General features: G+C 41.8%; 1 protein-coding gene across 1 annotated transcript; it reads right to left on the reverse strand.

The window, feature by feature from the left end:
* Nucleotides 1-996: 996 nt before the first annotated feature.
* exoc3l4 (exocyst complex component 3-like 4) lies at nucleotides 997-22,954 on the reverse strand. Its single transcript, XM_079175057.1, has 14 exons — nucleotides 22,821-22,954; nucleotides 20,633-20,884; nucleotides 18,731-18,856; nucleotides 16,885-17,118; nucleotides 15,359-15,977; nucleotides 13,704-13,821; nucleotides 12,898-13,023; nucleotides 12,061-12,161; nucleotides 10,618-10,716; nucleotides 7,537-7,660; nucleotides 6,367-6,489; nucleotides 5,176-5,328; nucleotides 4,217-4,338; nucleotides 997-2,674 (listed from the first exon to the last, which is right to left on the reverse strand). Exons 2-14 carry the CDS (start codon nucleotides 20,856-20,858, stop codon nucleotides 2,452-2,454), a joined length of 2,394 nt encoding a protein of 797 aa, XP_079031183.1. The 5' UTR covers nucleotides 20,859-20,884; nucleotides 22,821-22,954; the 3' UTR covers nucleotides 997-2,451.
* Nucleotides 22,955-23,360: the final 406 nt, after the last annotated feature.

The raw sequence follows: 23,360 nt of genomic DNA on the forward strand, positions 1-23,360 counted from the left end.
AGGAACGTCTTGTTGGCTAATTTAACATGCAACTCTGTGTGTGAGCCAAAGGAAAAGTGAAAGTATCCGAACTGTTGCTGTTCAGACTTGCATCAGCACCGAAAATAAAACAGTCACAGGCCGACACCACAGCGACCACAGGTGCAGCGAGGGAACTTTTAGAAAACAGGAAACCAGATGTTTTCAGTTTTAAAGTTCGTCTTAAACGTCCACTGAAGGACTCGAACCTTCCTCACATCATCATATTCATCATCATCATCACATCATGTTTTCTAGATTGACCGACACTCTTCTAATGATGTGTTCTCTTCTTCTGCAATAGTTTAACGTGACCTGACTGGAGAATTATTACCAATAACTGTTTATGTCAAAGTGTAAAACTCACAAGATTCTCATAACAGTAAAGGGTGAAAAAACACAGAAGCTCAGGAGTTCAGCAGCAGTCAAAGAGCTCGTCTCCAGACACGAGAGCCTGAGAAACATCCAGAACAAACCCAGACTTTACTTTCAGGGATCAGTTCTTTAGTTGAGTCCACATGTTTCCTTCAGAGCAGGAAGCTGGTGGGAGGACTTTGTTTCTTCTCCGCTGTTGAAGACTGTTCAGAGACTCTGATGGAGGAAACATGGTCTGAGTGGAGTGTTTATGTTGTTTAAAGAATACGAATTTATCTTTAAAGCTTCTTCCACATGTTTTAATGATGTCTGATTCATAAATATCTTCTCAGGTTGAAGTTGAGCAGAACTAAACTGTATCTCTGAACTCTTAAAATGTTAAAGTTCTGCTCAAACAAGTGCAACTAAAGCAACAGAAGAGTGAGAGGAGCTCTGATCAGAGGAAGTGAAAACACCGGTTTGTGTCGTTGCAGGTGTTCAGTTATTCTGGCTGATTAAACGTCTGTGGTTCAAGTTAAAGAAAATATATATATATTTTCGAATGAGTGGATTTTGAGGATTTCAGACAGATGAAGTCATGAGAGATTCATGAGACTATTTGTTTCATATGTTTTATTAAAAAAAAAGAGGATTAAATGGGTTTGACACATCATTTCTATATAATCCCTTTGGCGCCCTTCACACTATTTCATATTTAAACTCCTATAATTGTTCCTAAATTCATCCTGAGACACTAAACTCCTCACTTCTCCCAGTGGAAAACAATCATAAATACATAAACTATTTACAAACACAAGAAAACAGAATTATGATCAAATGAAGACATGAAATGTGCAAAGAAGATCACATGAAGGTTGTTTTTCTACCGTCTGAGATCACACAGGTTCACCTGACATCAGAGAACTCACATTTCACGACAGAGAACCCTCATATTTAAGTCTGAAAGGCAGTTTGGAGGCTCACACACACATAAATAGTCTCGTACCGTTCACTAGGTTCAGTTCCTCACTCAGCATTCACACGCAAAGAGATTCTTACAGTTTCTATCAGTAGATCTGAACTCAAATTAAGGTCCAACAGCCTTTAAAGAAGACGCATTTTGCAACACAAGTATATTTCCACAGCAGAATAGTGTTCTTTCTGAAACCTGCCTCTCATTTGTTACGGCTGCTGAGAGCTTCACACACACGCATGAAAGTGTCATCATGTTTGATGACTTGGACTTTTATCAGGAATAGTTGGTCAAAAGCTTTTCTTCCCAGAAAAGAAAATCCTGACGTTCCTCACAGCGCTGCATCACTCTTATTGCGTAACACACTGCATTCGTGCACGTCTGATACGTTATTAAGTGGTAACAGACGAGGCTTTTCTACATCTGCCAGTGAGTTTGAGGAGACATCAAATATTTGCTGTTAGAAGAACAGAACGAACTGTAATATGTGTAAAAACAGTAAATATGTGTTATTAAATTATTTTAACCTCATTTATTTAAAGTGCACTGCTGCTCTGTCGCTGTATTTTCTTTTGTCACAAAATCCCACGAAAGACCAAAACAATGCGAGTCCGTCTCTCCATTCTTCTCTGTGGCAAAAATAAATCTGTAAAAACAAATATATGGTTTAAATTTTTTAAAAGCTCTGTCATTTTCTAAAACAAGTGCTCACTTTAGTTTTTAATCAAACAAACCAGGAGAAAGTAGTGCATTTGTTGGGGACTATTTTCAGCGGCGGATTAATCCACATCTTGTGGTCTCGTGAGTATTTTATTTTAAGTCTCATACTTTTTTTTTTTTTGTGTCCGATTAAACAAACTTTCCTAACTGGACCAACTTCTTGCTCCAGCCTCATGAAGAGCAGTTTATTATGTTTATTATAAGGACACCGGTTCCTCTCTGTGTGTGAGATTGAGAACATGAACTGCTTCTGTGCAAAAAAGGTGCAGTTGAGTTTAGCGTTTGAGAGCAAAGGATTTATGTGAAAAATGTGTCAAACCACCATAAATAACACCGCTCCACCTTTGACTTCCCCTCCGCTCAGCCACTCGTCCTCCATTGTGGCACTAGTTGTCGGGCAGCAGGAAGCTGAGGCAGGAGAACGGCAGATTGGAGAGGCAGTCTGTGTTGACGGTGACCTGCATGTCGCCAAATAAAACCCGGCTCCTGTCACCGCCGCTGCCGCCGCCCAGTTTCTTCTTCAGCTCCGTGTGACGCTGGAGGATCAGCTGGTGCTCACGGCCTCTCAGCAGGCCTCTGAAATACAGGACAGCTACCAGGTGCTTCCTGCTGCAGGTCGGAGAAGAAAGAAAACACAGAGACATAATTTAAGGATCATCAGTGCTTTGGAGTTCAGCAGCAGTCAAAGAGCTCGTCTCCAGACACGAGAGCCTGAGAAACATCCAGAACAAACCCAGACTTTACTTTCAGGGATCAGTTCTGTAGTTGTTGGTGGGAGAACTTTGTTTCTTCTCCGCTGTTGAAGACTGTTCAGAGACTCCGATGGAGGAAACGTGGTCTGAGTGGAGCTTGTGTCGTCTACTAACAACTAAAATCAGATTTCATCTGTAAGGTTTCTGCTTCCTTTCCATGGGAGGTTTGGGGGAATGACATTTAAGTTTAATTATATATAATAAACAATAAAAGAGTTTTAAATGAACAGAACAGTGAAATCATCAGCACTTCGTTATTTAGTTTATTCTGCTTGTTTGGTTGACTCATCCTCTCACATGTTTGGTTAAAAGCCACTCAGCTCACAAACACATGATTTATGAGCAACATGATCTCAGGAGTTAATACAGCATGTGTTATATGTAAACAGTTCATTGGGGTTAAAGGTTAATGTAAGTAAACATACTTTCTGCTTCATTTTGAGTAATTCATCATCAACTTCCTCATTCTTCTGGTTATTGAAGTCGACTCGTGTGTTGAATCTTTTAATCAAACAGCGAGGGGATTCCTGCAGAGGTCAGCTGACCTCTCCGTCTCCTCCCGAGTAAACAGAAGCGTCGTCGTCTAACACTTCCGCAATTACAACGATGGGAAACTTTGATGCTTTTTAAGCATTTCAAGTAGAAATTAAAATCAGGAAGTAGGTTAGATGTCTTCAGTCTGGCTTTTTTGTGTTGAAGTGAGTTAATTTTCGAGTATTTTAAGGCGACATAACCGCTGCGTTTCAACACAGACGCGTCGCAGCGCTTTGGAAACCTGCGTTTATGTTTCACTTCAACAAACCGGCCTGGTTTATGAGAAACGTCTTCAACCCGGGTGACCGTGGCTTCACCTGGAGGGTCATCCTCATCATCCTCATGGTGAAGGATTCATAAATATGTTTAAACTACAGATTAAAAAAAGCCCAAATCTTATGTTTCCCTCCATGTGGCACAGATCTGTTTTGTAATGACAAAAAAATATCACTTGTCATCTAAAGTTTTCTGATCGGGGTCAATTTACACCGTTTAAAACAAGAATATAAAGTTTTAAATCTATTGGCAGTGGTGTTAAGTAATTACATTTACTTTACTTAAGTATATCCAAATTACTCCACTTTCTACTTCTACTCTGCTACATTACAGCATCAAAATGTGTGTTTGCTGCTTTGTTCGGTTGTCAGAATCGATATTCCATCAAGTTCTACAGCAGTCGCACAGGAACACGTTCAGAGCAACAGGTGTTTCAGATAAACGAGAGACCGTGTTAACTGGTGACTTTCTGCAGAATGCGCCTTTTCTATTTACGTGACTTTTCTTGGATCGATGTAGTGTTTCTCCTGCAGTGAGTTCGGCTGGTCAGTCGTACAGGATGAGTCAGTGAGTCGTTGGAGTCGCTCACCTGAAGTCGGGGTAATGCTCCACTAAAGGCTGCAGATGGTTCTTTATGTCGCTCTTGTTTTTCTGCTCGATGATGATGATCAGGTCGTCTCCCACATCGTAGAGCCACTCGTGAGTCGACTTCTACCACAGAAACAATAACAAAACAGGCAACAATATGAGTTTAAATATACTTTTAATTCTTTGAGTTTGAAGTGTTGCGAGCTTCACCTGGGCAACCGACTTCAACTTGAGCCTGGACAAAATGTCTTTGAGTTGCATCATGGGAAACGTAGTTCCCAGCCTTTCTGGAGCGTCAAAGTCAGAATATTTCTGAATCTGCTGAATGTCTCTTCTTATTCATGGAAGTACAATACTAAATCACTAAACTATCCCGTAAGTGGTGGAAGAAGTACTCAGAGTCTTTACTTCAGTAAAAGTACTACTACAACGATGTAAAAATATTCAAGTGAAAGTCCTTCATTCAAAAACGTACGACAGTAAAAGTGTTTAAGAGCTAAAAGTACTTAAAGTATTAAAAGTAAAAAGTACTCTTCTGCAGTAAAATATCAGCTGTGACTGATATAGATCATGATATCTGACATTATTCTTTTTTGATTCATGCATTGATGTGTAAGCAGCATTTTATTGGGACAGTTTAGGTATTTTAGGCTCCCAACCTGAGGAGCCGGCCCCTCTAAAGGGTCACCTGATGAATCTGAGGGGTCCTGAGATTATTATGGGAAAGGAAATAAGAAAAACATTTCTTTTGGTGAAGTATCTGGTAATTTTACTCATCTGGTACACGGAAATACCAAAGTAAAATTGTACTTAAGTACAATACATGAATAAATATTCCTGGAAAGTTTCAAGCATTTACATTAAAAGTGCTTTGATGAACTCTTTCCTATTTTCTTTCCCTGCATTGACCTGCAGGTCAAACAGAAACACGCTGAAGAGGAAGTAAAAAGACTTAATTACCATGTTCTCAAACAGATAACTGAGCTTCTCCCACTGCAGGCGCATCTTGCACGCTGCATTCTCGTGTTTCCGGCTCTTGCACGAGTAGTTGTTCTTCATCAGCTGGCCGACGTATTCCCTCACCACGTGGTAGTGCAGTCGGCTCGCAAACTCCTGTTGCCGGGAAACAAACACACACACGGGGGGGTGTTGCAGAATAACAGGATGGCACGAGAGAGAAAAGGGGAAATGTGAGCGTGGTTCTCTTTATGTGTCCGTCACACGACCGGCAGCCATCAGATCTGTCACGATCAGGCTTTGCCTCTGTGTTCTGTGTGTCTTTGTGTCACTCCCTCAGCCTCCCTTCACCTGCCTCTGATCAGTAATCAAGCACTTCCCCCTCATCAGCACAACTCTTCTCACCTGTTCTTCCCTCTACTTAAACTCCTGCCCCTCAGTCACTCCTTGCCAGATCCTTGTAATGTCTACCCGCCTGTTCGGCTTGTCCTGGTCCTGGTTTCCCTGCCTGCCCGCCCGGTTTCAGTCCTGCTGGATTTCCCCCCCCTCGTCTCTCGTCTCCCTGTTGTATTTCTGTAAGTCTCCTGTTCCGATCTCATCATTGATTAAAGTTCCCGCATCTCTCTACTCTGCCCGGTCTGCGTTTGAGTCCTCCGCCATGCCCCGTGAGAGATCAGCTGAACTTACACCTCCGCTTCCACCTATTCATTCCTGACTGTGTTTCAGGGTTTATTCGGTCTCTCTTTCATGCATCCTGCAGTCACAGCATCCGGCCCAAAACAATGGCGCCCAATTTGATTCACTGGAACTTCCAAGAGGTTCATGAAAAGTAAACAAGGATTTCCTCTGCTGACCCTCCAAAGCAATTACTTAGTGTGAAAAGCTTTATTTGTAGCTCAGCTTCTGCCTCCTTTTTCATCTTAAAACAAACCTTGCTGCCAAAGCTAACACTCATTGTTTGACTCAGTTAGTTGCCAGATAGATTTCAGTGTGGTTTGTCCAATCAGGATGGGACAAATGCCAGTAAATCTTTGGCTCGAACTGGGAACTTTCTCATATCATATCCGACACTTTGGCGGTAAACAATCGTTATTAAGCGGTGGGAGTTTTTTCTCAGGAAGATAAAGCGTTTGGTAAATGCTGGAAATCCCTCTGACGGCTTCTTCCAGCTCGTCTCCTCCTCCTCCTCCTCACCTGGTTATGTGGCGGCCTCATCAGGGCGCAGTGCTGAGACAGCAGCTCCGTCCGACTGTAGAGCTGCCCAAAGTCTTCATCGTTGGTGAGCCACTTCCTCGTCATCATCCTCCTCAGGTACGGCTGGAAAAACGGCACAGGAAGCAGGTTCAGAGTGACAATGAAGTGAAGTCTTATTCTCCACAGGTTGGATCGGTGCTTCTATCTGCTCATATCTTCTGAAGAAGTGACTTCAGGGATTTTATCAAGTCCTCTGAATTAAACAACAAAAATACGTCGTTTGTAACTCCTTTAGAACGACACATATCCAACCCCCACAAATGACTGAAAAATAAATCTGATGCTACATCGCTCTGATTGCAGCAGCTGTAATAAAAATAACATCACAGAGCTTTATAGTTTTCAGCTCATTGTCATTTTTATGCATTTTCCCACGAAAGTGCAGCAACACTTGTCATTTTCGCTTGTTAGATACACACAGTCTTTTTAAAATGAACTTTCGTCTTTACAGGTTTAGACAATAAAACCACCTCGTTAGGTTTAGGAAAAGATCGTCGTTAGAGTAACAACAGAAGTACACAAGTTGGCTGAAATTTCGCTGTTTGTTGGATCCATCCACTTCCAAATGTGTGCTTTTGAGATCTTTATACTTCTTCGTTTTAAATTACACCTGCTGTGGTCGTATGAAAAGAAGACTGTTGCTGCTCAGAACTACGGGTGGAAGTAGTGTGATGGAGGTGAAGCAACACAAAACCTCTCGGGGAGGTCAAAGAACAACTGTTTGTGTCCAGTTTCCTGCAACAATCAATGTTGGTTTTATTAAACCACGACTATAAACCTTCTCCAACCTCAACCAAGTATGTCTGTACCTAAACTTAAACAAACCTTTCAGCATAGTAGCGCCAGATCAACAGCTCAGTAATGTCCTGCTGTTAATAATGAATCCATTCTGAATCACTTCACTTCCTCCTTTGTGATCTTTTACAGAAATGATTTGCTGGAAAGAATCTCTGCATTGAGTTTGAATGAGCGGTTCAGGAAAAGAGAATTCATTTTTCAATTCCCCTTTTAAGAAAACCGCAACAGCTCTCTGAGGGAGGAAATGAATGGATGAAAACCAGAACTGGGCTTTCACCTAAAACAACGCAGATTTCATTCGCGTGATTGTACCTTGACGTCGTCTTTGAACTGGTCCTCCAGCGCCTGGTTGAGCCAGTCAATCAGCCACGTCGCCTCTTGTCTGAACCCGTCCACCTCGCCTGGACACGAGTCCCGGTACTCCTCCATGTGCTGCCTGCAGGAGCACAAACAGCATCGCTGACTGAGGACATGACGAATTGACACATTGGAGTGAAGAGAAGAGCGTCTGACTTACTCAATTAGTTCAGTTAAACTTGTAAAGGAATGTAGTATACCTGAGTATTTCTATACTTTTACTACACTACACTTGAAGTATTGTACTTTATCTGAAGGCCAGAGTTACGATATCAATGTCAAACCAACGGTTTCCAATTCACCAATCCTACTGTAGCAGTTACATTAAAGAAAAAGAAGATTTCTCTTTGTTACTTTAATTTAAATAACTCAATAATCATCTCATGACCCAACAGATGTATCTGGTGAACCATAAATGTCATAATAATCAGTCACAAGGGCCCTTTTTCTGCACAACAAGCACTTTTACTTTTGATACGTTCAGTACATTTACAGATGCAGACACTTAGGATTTCCCCTCCAAGCCAACTTCCAGCCGCTGGGAGTGTCTCCCCCCCGACACACACTTCCTGTTTCCTAACCGGGTGTGTAGCCTCCACTGTTAAAACACCCATTCATTCAACTGCACAGTGTCGACATGATATGATCATGATATGATAAGTCTTTATTTGTATTTGTATTCACACTCCTCATTCAGAGGTCTAGGGACTAGCTGTAGAGGTCTAGGTACTAGTTGCAGAGGTCTAGGTACTAGTTGCAGAGGTCTAGGTACTAGTTGCAGAGGTCTAGGTACTAGTTGCAGAGGTCTAGGTACTAGTTGCAGAGGTCTAGGTACTAGTTGCAGAGGTCTAGGGACTAGCTGTAGAGGTCTAGGGACTAGTTGCAGAGGTCTAGGGACTATTTGTAGAGGTCTAGGTACTAGCTGTAGTGGTCTAGGTACTAGTTGCAGAGGTCTAGGTACTAGTTGCAGAGGTCTAGGGACTATTTGTAGAGGTCTAGGTACTAGCTGTAGTGGTCTAGGTACTAGTTGCAGAGGTCTAGGTACTAGTTGCAGAGGTCTAGGTACTAGTTGCAGAGGTCTAGGTACTAGTTGCAGAGGTCTAGGTACTAGTTGCAGAGGTCTAGGGACTAGTTGCAGAGGTCTAGGGACTAGTTGTAGAGGTCTAGGTACTAGCTGTAGTGGTCTAGGTACTAGCTGTAGAGGTCTAGGTACTAGCTGTAGAGGTCTAGGTACTAGCTGTAGAGGTCTAGGTACTAGTTGCAGAGGTCTAGGGACTAGTTGCAGAGGTCTAGGTACTAGCCGTAGAGGTCTAGGTACTAGCCGTAGAGGTCTAGGTACTAGCCGTAGAGGTCTAGGTACTAGCCGTAGAGGTCTAGGGACTAGCCGTAGAGGTCTAGGTACTAGCCGTAGAGGTCTAGGTACTAGTTGTAGAGGTCTAGGGACTAGTTGCAGAGGTCTAGGTACTAGTTGCAGTGGTCTAGAGACTAGTTGTAGAGGTCTAGGGACTAGTTGCAGAGGTCTAGATGAAACCCTTGGATTATAAAGGTATCCTCAGTAGAACCCACTCTGTGAGTTTTAGTTGGCCACCTTAAGAAGGTGGGAATGTTCTGGATTGAACCCCTTAGAGAGGGTTATGGGTGGAACCATTACACCATAGACGGGTTCTCTAGTAGATCATCTCATAGGGGGTTCTGGGCATGACCCTTTAAGTTGGGTTCTAAGTAGAAAGCTCTGAAAGGATTCCAAGTGGAACCTTTCTAAAAGGTCTTATCACAAACCTGAAAAAATGGTTCTCCACAGAGGACAAGAACCGTATATGGTGAGCACCTTTATTTCCATCGTGAAGGAGGGGAATTCTGTAGCTGATCATACTTTAACACTGTTGTATTAGTACTTTTACTGAAGTAAAGAATCTGAATTCCTCCAGTTTGTCATCAAGACTGAAGCATTTTCAACATATTTTCACACCACTAGCAAAGTTGTGACCTTAAACCGGAAGCCGTGAGGCGAATTAAATATAATACAATTTGATAATCAAACACATGAAGCCACGTTCTCATAAATGTACGTTACAACTAATGCAGTTATTTAGAGGGCTCGCATGAATTCCTTTCACATTGGCGTTTAATTCAGGAGCTTTCTTATTTATCTTTTTGTAAATGTCTACAGGACTGGATCCAGAGGATGGAGAGCAGTGGTGTTAGAGGTGAAATACTCAACCACAGACTCCCCTGAACCTCTCAAACCTCAGCAGCAGAACAGAAAGCAGACACGAACACACACCGCTCTCGACAAATGTGGACGTCCTCGAATGACCGGCTGCAAAGACTGGAAGCAGCAGCAGCTGGGGAGGTTTGAGAGGTTCATCTGGCTGTGGCCTCACTGCTTTCCCTCCTCCTACACCCCCCCTCCCCCCTGTGAGACAGCGTTTCTCACTCGCAGCCCCGATTCCCCGAAATCACGTGAGGTGGCACTCTCTCCAAACCTGGCAGAGTATCTCTCACATGGCCTCGTGATAAATGGGTGGTGAGGCTCTGCTGTGCATGTTAAGACAGAAACTTCTGCACAAGCTCGTGAAAGAAAGCAGCTCTGTCGCTGCTTCAAAAGACTCGCTTGAATCGCATATAAAATCGTGTTGGCACGAATGCTGCAGAATCTCCCAGTCAAGTCCAAAATAGCTCAGAGATGAGTCATCAAAACAAAAGCTCTGCAAGACATTCTCCAGAATCCTTTTAACCGTTTGTTTGTTTACGAAGCACAGAAACAATAACACAACTAAAAATCATAAGTCTAAAATCATAAACCGAAATATAACCAGAGTGTTGGATTTTATTTGTCCAGATTTCTGCACGCTGGGAAAAAAATGGTTCCCAAAGGGTGAGGTTCTAAAGTTGCTGCGTCTGCTTCTGAAACAGGAACTCTTCCCTAGATGGATAGTTTCCCTTGAGGGTGTGCTGCCCCGTTTATGGTTTTGTCAGGGCGCGTTGGTTCGTCCCCGGGCCTCTTGAGTAATTTCAGGAAGTCATGTGACTTACTGTAACGCAGTGAAGCAGTTGATGTATGTTATCTGGTACTCGGTCCAAAGAGGCTTCGGTCTGAGAGCGCTGCAGTGACGCCTGAACTCCATCTCAAATCTGTGAAAAAGAAAGAGGAGAGAGATGGATTCAGCCTGTCAGACGATGAATAGGGTTCAAACTCCCACATTAAATAGACTTCCTGTTTGTACTAACTTGAGTATTTCCATTTTATTCTACTCTAAACTTCTACTCCACTGCATTTTGTAAGAAAATGTATAATAAGTAGTTTAAATGAGTTCCATCTTTACCAGCTGCAACATAAAAGTGAACATCAATAATTATAATCCAGTAATATAATATGTATGATTCTGAAATGGGACAATCAGCATAGTGAGTACTTTTGGTACTTAAGTATATTTCGATTGTAGTACTTTTACTGGAGGCAAGTACGATTTTGGAAGCAGGACTTTTTACTACTTTTACTTGAATAAAATGTCGAGTACTTCTTCCACCACTGTCTACAGATAACGTTTGGTTAACTGTCACTTTTTTATTGTTATTTTCTGCTTCTTTTTCTGTTTACTTCTTTTTTGCTGCTGCCGAGATAAAACTAAAATAAGATGAATGTAATATGTCTGTGTTGTTGAGATGAAGAGCGATGGAGGAGAGGACGGTCACAGTCTGATGAACCGAGTCACAGAGTTCACTTAAAAACAACGTTAGTCATCAATCAGCCAGAGGAAATATTCCGACATTTCAACAGTGGCGCTTGTTGCACATTACTGAGGGCAGGATCCTGTTTCCAGTTGGTTTGATTGTGGGTGGGTTCCCCCTCACGCTACTACCTTCCTCTTTTACTTCTTTGTTTATACATATATTGATGTTTTATTGAGCATGTGGTATTTTCCTCCCCAGAGTGGTTGACTTGATGCCATTTGGCATTTGACCTCACTAATGCATTATTCCTGAAGATAAATACGAGGACAGTTCTTATTGTATGAATTGGCCTCTAAGGACTTTTATAGGTTGTTACCGTCTAATAGATGTCGAGATTTCTACCTCGCGGTGGTGCTGGACGATGAATCAGAGGATCACCCAACTCAAAGGGTGTTTATCCTCAGAGGGCTATAAATGCCTGAAACTAACTTCATGTCAATCCATCCCATAATTGCTGAGATATTTCAGTCTGGCCTACGCCAATATTACTCTTCCTCTGGCTAGCAGAGCTAAAAAATAAAAGGAAATATGAAGCACAGTGTGTAAATATCCAGTAAATTATCTTTATGACAGACTTTATGAAAGATAAACTTACATTTTGTCCTCAGAAACATATTTAATCTGCTAAACCTTTATTCCAAGGAACAGTTAAAAACCTGTCTTCTGTCAGTAGATGTCAACATACTCTGTATATTCCTGGCCTTTATGTATTTGCACACATTCAGTGTCTCCGTGTTGACGAACCTCTTGGGGAACGTTGTCAGCTCCTGGAGGCAGCAGGACATCACTTCCTGTTCCAGCTGAGCATCGATGAGTCGAGAGTTCTGAACGTTTCCTTTCACTTTCTGCAGAGAGAGAACACACACACCAGCACACACACTTTAGTACAAACACACACCAGCACACACACTTTAGTACAAACACACACCAGCACACACACTTTAGTACAAACACACACCAGCACACACACTTTAGTACAAACACACACCAGCACACACACTTTAGTACAAACACACACCAGCACACACACTTTAGTACAAACACACATGCAGAGTCACGATGAGCTTCGTATGGAGCGCTCTGCTGCCGCCACGTGGTCGAATCACAGCGTTGCATGTTTTGACTTCTGTCATCGAGACTCATTAATATTTACTTGTTTTACAAGCAAATCAGCAACAAACACAAAAATAAACACTCAAGCCTATGAAGTCACGTACTTTGTACAGATATTACATTTATTAATGTAAACATATTTAATTTACTTGTTTTGTAATCATTTAAATCAATATAGAAAATATAGATATATATAGTTATATATAATTCTTTGTCTGATTTTAAGCAAAATAGCATATTTTTTTATTTTAGGTACTTATGTGTTGTCATGAACTATTTCTTATTAATAAGCTTCAGGCATACTTCATGGTACTTTAAATATAAACATACTGTTTTTACTGCACTATTCTATCGTTTTCAGATGTTTTTAATACACTTAAACAAGCTATAACATTTATACATTTATATATTTATTTAACATCTCATCTTTGACATCTACATATTTAATATTACTAATAACAGTCGTACCGTCCAGATGTCCATGTGAAACGGAGAGTTGAGGAAGTCCTCGTCCTTCTCCGGAGACCTGCTGTCCCTCCAGACCTCCTCGTGTTCAAGTCCAATGACTCTCTCCAGTGAAGACCTCATGTCCTCCTGCAGCAACGGACAGAGAGGAGAACGCTGGTCAGTCTAAACCTTCTTTAGAGGAAAATGTCATTTTCTGGTTTGGTTCTTGATTTCTTTTGTCTTTGTTTTTAGTCGTTCACATAATTACTTAAATCAAGTTTTATAGGCAGGTGTGTAAACGTCCCCAGGCTACTTCATTGCCCATTTTTCATCCCCCAAAATGCCCTCTGCCTGTCACCTTTATTCCCCATCGCCCACCTACACACCTGTTCCCTCTTTCCTCATCAGCCCTGCAGATATGTAATCAGACCTTTCCCACTCACCTCCAGCCAATCTGTGAGTTGCAATAAAGCTTTTTTGTCTTGTGTTTTTCTTTTGAGCGTCTGTAACCTGCACCTGACATTGAATCACTGAACTCATTCTGTCGGCCTTCTTTGTCCACATTTCGGTCCAATCCTGCATTTCCTGAGTCGTAACAAACTCATTAAATCCAACTTGAATTCATTCAGCTCTGAGAACAAGGGGTCGATGTTTTCTGGGATTTTTGGTTCTTTTGCACGTAAAATGAACATTCTATTTCCCTACATGAAGGACTAAAGGGGCTGTTTACTTGACCACCTAGTGAAAAGAAATCTGAAGAAATTGTTGACTTGAACTGCTAAAATCCTCAAATTCCCAGAATAGTGAGGGCCGGCGGTGCTCGTCACCTTCACTCTGCAGCAGAACTTGTCTTTGAGCTGCGTCAGGAGCTCGTCCTCCAGCTGCAGATCGACGCTCTCGTCCTTCATGTCCGGCTGCAGGGAGAGACTTCCCATGATCCTCTCGCTGTGCGATGTGAAACAAGAGACATTCAACAACATTTACACGCGATCTGGAGAATGCTGGAGACGTGTCGCTTCATGTCGGGAGGAGAGAAGAAATCAGGTTACAAGCTCTAAAGAACTGTTTGGGAAACAATCTTTAAATAAATAATACTTTGAAGTAATGATAAATACAGTTTAAAGTACTTATTGAGTATGAATATTTACATGCAGTACACTGATGCATCATTCTTATATATTTAATAAAAAGATTTTCACAGTCCGTTGCATGTGTATGAGCAGTAACATTACAGTATGTGTGTGATAAACTGAATAAATAAAGTCTTTTTTAAGGTGCTACTTTACATAATCTGTGAGACACACGACCTGATTAAAAATGTTCCATTTTGGCCTCGAGAGAGTGTTGTGCTTCTTTTTTCATCAGTTTATTTTTGGTCTCAAATGTTGTTTCGAGCATGTTTTTTGTGTGTGTGTGTGTGTGTGGGTGGGGGGGGGGGGGGGGGGGGGGGGGGGTTGGCGTGGCCTGATTCAGCAGCGCTGCCTCTTTATCTGATTCCCGACTCACGCTCACTCTGGAAATGTCTTTAAACATCTCTGCCTGCATCTTTACTGTTCAGGTGTGTTTTTAGAAGACTTTCTTTTTCCTGCAAGTTTGAGACGATAAACATTTCTGCAGGAAGACGATCTGGGAGATGTTTGTTATGGCACTGTGTGAAAATATATCATTTTTGTATTTTTATTGCTCACATGATGCATATTCCTAATATCTTTCTTTTGTTTAATCAAACGACCACTAAATTGATATTATTCAAACAGAAGAGTACTTGTTGAGGCAACTTTATTACACATATTTGCACGTAAGTGTAGCGGTGTAGGGGACGAACATCGGGGTTAATATTATTAAAATACGACCATAGTTATTCTTTAGTCTCTCAATACTTCTCCACCTCTTGGTGAAGACATAAATATTTAAAAATGCCTCACAAATATAAACTACCGGACTAATTAGTATGCCAGAAAAAGATTTAGTGTGTCTGAAAACATAGATAGTCAGAGTCACAAATATCAGGATGTTACAACATCTGATCACATTTTGCAGCTTGTAAGCCAGCATGCTTTTCTGACCCACAATCCTTTGCGTATCAGATATACGAGCAAGAGGGTCAAAGTTCAATGTCATGATGAAGTGGTACGTCCCAGTTGAATGCATCCTGCATGCAGCAGTACGTACTTTGTAAAGGCAGCTGAACTAAAAGTAAAAAGAAAAAGTTTGCGATTTGCAACGCAGCCAAAGTTTGATTTTATAAAAAGGCTCAGTAATTTCCTAAACCAGCTGGTCACTGGTACAAACAAGATGAAATAAGTCGTCTGTTGGGGACTACTTTCAGTGGCGGATGAATCCACATTTGGTGCTCTAGTCAAAATGAACTGTGTGTTAATGGTGCTGTTAATATGTGACCCAGAGATATCAGGCTTTGATACGTTCACGGCATCTGTTGTGGAGAAACGACATTTGAACGTACTGATTGACGTTCACTGACCTCTTGTAGCGGTGGATGATCCAGTCCAGCAGAGCGTAGAGGTCCTTCCGCTCCGTCGCCTGCTGCTCCAGCTTCTTCATGTGCCGCCCGAGGACCCGGTGGTAGCTCCTCACGTAGGTGCTGAAGACTTTGAAGCTGGGCGGGTACGACCCCCGCAGTTCCTTCTTCACGCTCTCCAAGTCCTCCACGGCGGTCTGACCCAGCAGCCCCAGGTGAACGGCCAACCAGGAGACGTTCTGCTCCCTCCGTTCCAGGTGAACGCTCGACACCTTCGCCTGCACCCCCTCGCCCACCGCCTCCCTCCACGCCTCCATCCAGCTGCCCGCAAGCCCGCCGGGCTCCTCCGCCCTCCTCTCCTCCTCTTGGATGATGCGAGCCACGGGAACCAGCAGCCCCTTGTTTCTGGAGGGAAGAGAGTTGGAGTCGCGCACGATGGTGTTGACCTTGTTCCTCAGCTCTCCGTAGAGGAGGTTGAGGTCTTTCTCCTTCTTGGCCAGCTCCATGGGCGAGTCCTCGCCGCACCGCTCGCGCTCCTGCTGGAACTCCTGCCGCAGGGCGAGCAGGTTCAGGTGAGCCTCCTCCAGCACCTCGTTCTCGATCAGCTTATTGATCTGCATCACTGGGAACACAAGGCAAGGCTCAGGCAAGGGAGAACACACACTGTCACTCTTCATTTGTCCTGTTAAACGCATTCTCAATAAATCAATAAACAGCAGGGACACATAAATGATTTGTGAATTGAACGCCTCTTTCAGGCAGGATTTAGACCCTGACTGTGGTGTCTACAGACAAACCAAACCCCGGTGTGTTGACACTGGGAATAAGACTCCTTCTACCGGCGGCTTTTGTTGCCAAAACAGACAAAAGATAAGTTGAATGTGCGCACAGAGAAGGAGACAGGAAGGCGTTTGGGAACTTGAAGAGAAAAGGTCGCATTCATAACGAATGTCTTCAAACTATTTTTTGGACACTTCAAATCTTAATCTAATGGTTCCTCCAAAGCTAAAACAGGATATTTTTGCAATAAAAGTCCAGTAAAATTACTGGACTCTAAAATGCCCATTTGTATATCAATTAACCCCCCTGTGTTAATACATTTGGATTTTAGAGATTTCTTTTGTTTTTCGAAGATTACAAAAATGGAGAAAAGTCTTGATGATATGAAGTAAATGCGTAGATCAGCAGAATGTGCAGCTCCGCTCGCGTTACGGAGCTTTGTAGTGAGTTTCAGCTCATTGTTTATCTCTCAGACTCACAACTTCACTGCTCTGATTCACTCTGACTGCTCTCATAGCGTCATTTACAGAGAAAATGCTGTAATAAAGTAACTGCACACTACAGCAAACAGCCGACAGCCTCAGTTAGAGACTAGCTGGTGAACATAGTGAATCATTTAATAGAGACTGTTAAACGTTTCCCTCAGGCGTTGGTGGAGACCAAAAACAGAGCTAAAAGAAGACAATAATGAACATGTTGACACACGCCAACGTTACTTTAAGGTTATACACATGATGGAGAGGCCGTACCTGACAGTGGGGTGTGGGGTATTTCTAGCGCTGTGTACGACTCCTCCATCTCCTCACACGCCTCCTCTTCCTCCTCCTCTTCGTGCTCCTTCCTCTCCTCCGCCGAGCCTTCGGAGAGGGAGACCAGCGCCTCCGGTCTGCAGGTTTTATCCTTCTTGGTGCCGAATTTCAGGCTTCGACGTATGGACGCTCCCCTTTTCATGAGGGAGTCACCGAACCCGGCCATGTTTGGATCTGAGCGGATAGAAAACAGTTTGCGGTGACCAGTTGGCTCTTACTGACCCACACATGATTTATGGTCTTTTGTTTTGCCTCCATCTTGCTGCAGTCAAGTGTACTTTGTGTTGGGAACCTCATGTTCAAAGTCAATTAATTACATTTAATAGATTGTGGTTTCTTGTGTGTGTGCTGCTGCCACCGTGCGTTCACACTCTACCTTTAAGCGGATGTAACATAGTTTAAAAGGGTCAGGTTAAATCCCGCTAAATGGGAAAACTACGCCGCCTGCTGTTGTAAATTTATACCTGCACTGAATAGTAGAAGCAAAGGATTATGGGTAATCCTCGAGGATTAGCCACTCGGAAACGTGTCTGTGGACAAAGTAATGTTAACTAACTTGAAAAAGTACATAAAAGTTGAGCTGGCTTTTATATATATATATATTATTTGTCTATTTTCTTCGCCATGTTTTCATTAAGTTTATTGCTTTATTTTTTATTTGTATTATTTATTGTAACAATGTCTCCAGTATAGCTGGCTAACACTAGCACTGTGTTGCTCTATAGAGTGTGGTAATTTTTTAAACATGCAGATGGAGTATTTTCTATAGTCGACTTGTTTACTATGTCACATAATTGTTATTCTAAAATGAAAAATTCTTTATAAAAGGGAAACAGTCCAGTGTGAGAAATCTTGTATATTTGTGTCCTCATGCGTTTAAGAGAGAGACAGTTTCGTTCTATTTCTTTTTTATTTACATGAATTTAAACCCACTACACGATCACTGTATGTATTTAAAAGGGATTATGGGTAATCCTCAAAGATACGGAGGATTTGCCACTAGACAGAGCATACGCTGTTTGTCCACAAGAGATGGCCTTTCTGCTATAATGTCCTTTGTCATGAATGCAGATGTGGAATAAAGCTGCTGTGACCATAAGCCTGAGCAGGAGATTTATTTAACCATCTGACCGAGGTCACACTGACTGATTCACGCTGCGTTTGGTCACTTATTTATTTCCACTATTTATATTGTTTACAATTTACAGAACACTTGACTTGTATGTAGACGATTTCTTTCTTATTTTATTGTTGTTCATTGGTCATTTTTATCTATATTTTATATTTACACCTGTTGTTTCCCTACATATGTACACAACAGTCCAGCTTTGTTGTCATTGTCCGTAGCTGTTATTTCTATTTTTGTGGAAGTACTTTGTGAGTCAAACTCATTGTCTGTGCACATAAAGCTGATTCTGAACTAACCGGGGCTGTTCTTTTACATGGTTTCGTCCAAATTAAGAGAAATCTTAATTCAGAGATTTAACATTTATTTTCTACCCTGGAGCAGCAGTTAAAACAATCATTTGGTCTTTTTTTATGTATCTTTATTTAACCTTTATGTCACCGGGTTGATTGAGATGTTGTGGCAGCGTATAGCTTTACCACATAAAACACACAGACTTAACATAACTTAACATGAAAATGTTCACATAAAAGAGACGACAGACATAAAACTTGACTCCTTTAAAGGTAACCTTTAAGCTAACATGGATGAGAAGTCCTTAAAGCAACAAGGAGACTTGCTGATATGAAACATGGATCCAGTATTGAGTGACTGAGTTACCTGTCTTTGAACGCGTCAGACCTTTTCCTTTCTGCGGAGCGGCGTCGCTCTCGTCTTCCTCTTTTCTGCTGAAAAGGCCTCCGATGTTCTTCAGAGGAGACGTGACCGGAGAGCCGACCCTCAGACCTGAAACACAGAGCCACAACGTTTCCTCGTTTCACAATCACTTCTCTCTTTGTCACGTCAGTAAGAAGACAAATCAATCTCAGAGCTTGAAATCGATTTCAGTTCCTTAACGTTTATATTTACATTTGCATGCGGCTGCGTGACTCGGCAGTGTTTTGTCCTCACACAGTGACCTGAAACTAAACCAACTGAGGAATGCAAAGATTAAGTCTTGATGAAAACAATCAGGTGAGTTTGGCTCGGCTCCAGAATCTAAACGGGAAAGTCACTGCAGGCTTCTGAAAGCAGTTTGTCCTCAATTCTGCTGACAGAGACGATAGTTTGAAAGAGAAGCTACCGGACTTACTGTAAATGAAATGACCTCTTGTGTACAACTAAACTGGACTAAAGTAACTTTGCTGAATGTGGAAATTTCTAAATGTTAGGACTTGCAAATAAAAACACTGAGCACGATGTTTTCCTGTCATTCTGCTGTTGAAGTGTCACTGCTTTAAAAGGAAAAACAAAATCAACCTTAAAACAGGTTTAAAAAAACAGCTCAAGTCTAGAAATCATGTTTTGTGTGGATCATTAAAGAACACACATTTAAAGTTGCTATAAGGAATTTTCATTTTGTGTTGATTTTGGCGACCCCTGTGGACAGAAGTGGTAGTGTTTCTGAGCACCAGAGTCCCTTTAATAAACCCTCTTATTCTTCACTGCAGCAGGGTCTGACAGTCTGTCCACGGTGGACCGGTCTCTGCTGGAGTCTGAGCTGAAGGAGGTTCTGGTGAACCTGCATGATTTCATCTGGTTTCACCAGAATCCGACCCGGTGGCTCCGATGACGAGCATTAAGAATAACTCTATAGAAACAGACCATCTTCTCTCTGATGGTCTCTTTACTGATGGAGGTCTGATAGAGGATCAGGACTAAACTGAGACTGGTTCAGGACCAGTTAAAGGTTCCTCACAGTAACTTTAAAGAGTGAGGTCATTGCTTCATTGTTGTTTTTCCTGGGGGAAACCCTGCGTGAGGTTCCTGATGAGGTGGATTACAAAATACTAACCACCGTCTTCCGTGTTCCTCACAGCTCGTCACACTAGTTTCTGTTATTTATTATTATTTCTGCCGCTCGCGTGACATCAAAGATCCAGGTTCCAGTTTAAAATAATCTCATGATTGTTTTTATCATTTGGTCTTCAGAAAAAAGTTATTTCCTAAAACTTAAATTGATCATTCCAACAGTTTTACAATCACATAAGCTTAAGAAAAAAAGCAAATCTTCACAACTGAAACTTGGGAATATTTGGTGTTTTTTGGTGTTTTTATCTCCTCACTGTTTACACCGACGTGTACAGTTTGTCCATGACAATCACACATCACTGCTATTTATCACAGATCAAAAAACATCCAACTCAAATCTCCTGTTGAGGACAAACAGAGACGTGTTTCAGGTTTTGTTTTTAGTGTAAGTTAAACGATGCTCGTCTTTTACTTCTCTCTGAACTTTGTTCCCACACTGTTTCCACCCACACCCGCAGAATCGTCCGCACCTGAGTGGAACGAGTTCACACACGTCTTCTACAAACAGTGATGCATTTCTTATCTCATGTCAGCGTATATTTGTGAGCTCAAGGTGGAAACAAAGGCCTGAAAACTATAATCGCTTCCTGGTTCTGTGGCGATTATTCTTTCTGTCGGCACACAAACACCAAATCTCCCTTTTCTTCTGACCTTCAGAGGCCACATTACTGCCTGCAAGCAGATCTCATGCCGGCTAACTTCGGTACTCACTGGGTGACGACGGCGGTCGTTCCCCCGAGTCATCGCCGGTCGTGACCCCTGACCCCTTGCCTCCGGACGCCAGCGGGCTCTTCTCCGCCGCCCGCCGGATGCTTTGCCTGAACGTCTGCAGCACGCCCAGCGACACGGCGCCGTTGGTCGACGTCACCCCGTCGCTCTTGAGGGACACCCGGTCCTCGTCGGGGTTTCCAGCGGACTTGTCCATCATTTGTGACATCTCATCCCGTTAAATGAACGTCCCACCTGTGAGGAAACAAGAGCATCGAACGAGTTACAGTCCGCCTGCTCTCTGCTCAGCTCAGAGTGTGTGAAACGGTGGTTTGCTTTTGGTTATTGTGGTTTCAGTCAGGAGGGAAAGGCGGAGCAGATTTTTTTGTTTACAGATAACATCACCACCTGGCTGTCAACACGGTGGGAGAATGAAATATGTCTGGAATATGTTATAACAGCAGCTTCATGCCGTACACAAGGGCGTCATTTCCACTGGAATGAGGATCTCCCAAAATACTCCCCCCCCCCCCCCCCCCCCCCCCCGACTCTTTAATAAAATATCTCTTCAGAGTTTCCTCTGACTGTCGATCTCCTCTAATCCAGACGAGGGAAGAGAGGAGTTCATGAGGAATGTTAATCTTCATCATTTTAACGTCCAGTTTTCACCGTGTGCTCAGAAGTTAAGATGAGATGAAAACATTGTTTTCATGTCTTCATTTAGAGAGTTTGGTCTATTTTGCTTCTATTACACGTCTTCTCTCAGACGTGTGAAAGAAAACATCCAAAATACACATTTATTTATTTATTTCACTACTTTGTCTTTTTGCGTCTGTAGATTTCTCCTAAATCCACTCAAAGTTAACATTAGATAATGCCTTATTTGCATATTAAAAAATACAATTTCAGAAAACTTGTAACACAAAAAATGATTTACTTAATGTAAGTTAACAACTGGTGAAGTTTCATGGTGAAATCTATGAGTTCATGTGTTAACTCTTTACCTGTAGAGTCTCTAAATGTCTGTAATGAACTAAACGTCTCTTTAAAGGACGTTTCCTCTCAATGAGTTTGTTCTCAGACTCTGATGATAAATCTCCACTTCAGCAGCTCTTACATAAAGCAAACTTTACACTTTCATTCCTCTCTATGTTCTGAAGGTTAACACAGAGGGGTTTGAAAGAACATCATTTTCCCCACAGAATCATATAAATGATGTCTTAACTTGTTCCAGCTCTTCATGAAATATGATGCAGAAACTTTCATCTTGAAGCTTTTTTGCTTTTGTTTCAAACTTCTAACTCTTGTCACGGACTACACGGTGCTTTCCGTACTTGATAGAATTTGTATATACGTAAAGATTACAATCCGTTTGAATAAAGGTTTGTCAATATTTACGCCGGCCACGGAGGTACTTTCAGTTTTATTTGACTTTGGAGGCATAGCATTGACTTTATCTGTTTTAAATCTTCAAGTGAAAGTAAAAGAAAGCGGCTCACCAACAACGCTCTTTACTTCATTCATTTGACAGTTAAGAAAGGCAGGACGCACAGAAGCTTTTTGCACAAGTAGAAGTCTTAAATGTCAATAAAGTAAGCCTTTTTAATACAGAGCTTTTATTTTTAAGATCATTTAACTGTCGTTTTAAGGTTTTAGCATAAAAAATACAGATGTTCTCAGTGTTTGTAAGATAATTTGACAGAAGATTAATCGTAATTAACCAAGACATTTATTTTACAGATATAATAATATGATTCACATTAAATGTCAAATTAATTTCAGATAAATAGATAGATTCCTTTCAGTCATGAGTGTGATTGATGATGTTATACACAACATCATTAAAAGCAATGAAATGACACTTTAAACTCTCAATAGAGGGTCACAACTCTATTACGTCATATACTATGTGACAGAACACGATGCAGTTCTGTCAAGTCATGAATTATGAAACCAGTTCAGGATCGACACATTAAAAAGTGCTGATAACAGTGTTTGACACCAAATAACCTGCTCTATACATTCAGAGCGACGTTGTTTTACCAATCGAAACTTCTCACTGCAAGTGAAGCAAAAGCCTCGGTTTGATTGCAAAGACAAATATTTGACCGATGCATACAACCTGTAGACTAAGTTAAAGAGTTACAGGCTCACACTGACTGTTGAGAGAGAGTGAAAAGGTTCCTCTTACCTGCGTAGCTCAGGTAGAAAATACTCTGCCACCTCCACCCGATACCTGCTTTCACTTTCTGTACCTTTATTGTAAAGCTGGTTTGGGATAATTACAAGAGGGAGAAATGACTTTGCTTGAGGGGGAAATGAAAGTGTTCAAAGCAGTTTGTAAAAAAGCAGAGCAGCCAGTATCACGTGACACAGATTACTCGTCCTGCCCTTTGCTGTGTTTAGGGTTTGGAGAGAAAATGAGTTAATGATTAGACAGATAATAACTGAAGGAGGCGTGTCGGTAGCATCAGTCTGAACCAGATCTTTACAAGCTGTTTTAATTTAAAAGTAAACATTATTGTACTTAAAAAGATCAGTTTACAGGTATTTTTCTTACCTGGAATGTGGCGTTAAAGCATGCGACCATGCTGCGTTTAGGAGCGCCCGTAAACTCCTGTTTCATAAATTAATAGGTGTAATGATTTATTACGTTTATTTAAAAGCGCTTAAAGAAGTATTCATTTACATACTTACCGTACAATTTCGAGGTACTTATACTTGTATAAGT

This window comes from Pholis gunnellus (assembly GCF_910591455.1).
Source record: "Pholis gunnellus genome assembly, chromosome: 15".
NCBI lineage: Eukaryota > Metazoa > Chordata > Actinopteri > Perciformes > Pholidae > Pholis > Pholis gunnellus.

What these genes read in the sequence shown, in the direction of transcription:
- exoc3l4 (XM_079175057.1), bottom strand. Translation starts at nt 20,858, where the DNA reads ATGTCACAAATGATGGACAAGTCCGCTGGAAACCCCGACGAGGACCGG. An exon ending in TCTGACGCGTTCAAAGACAG is followed by an intron (nt 17,119 to 18,730) that starts GTAACTCAGTCA and finishes CTATCCGCTCAG; the next exon opens with ATCCAAACATGGCCGGGTTC. An exon ending in GTTATCTGTTTGAGAACATG is followed by an intron (nt 4,339 to 5,175) that starts GTAATTAAGTCT and finishes TTTCTGTGGTAG; the next exon opens with AAGTCGACTCACGAGTGGCT.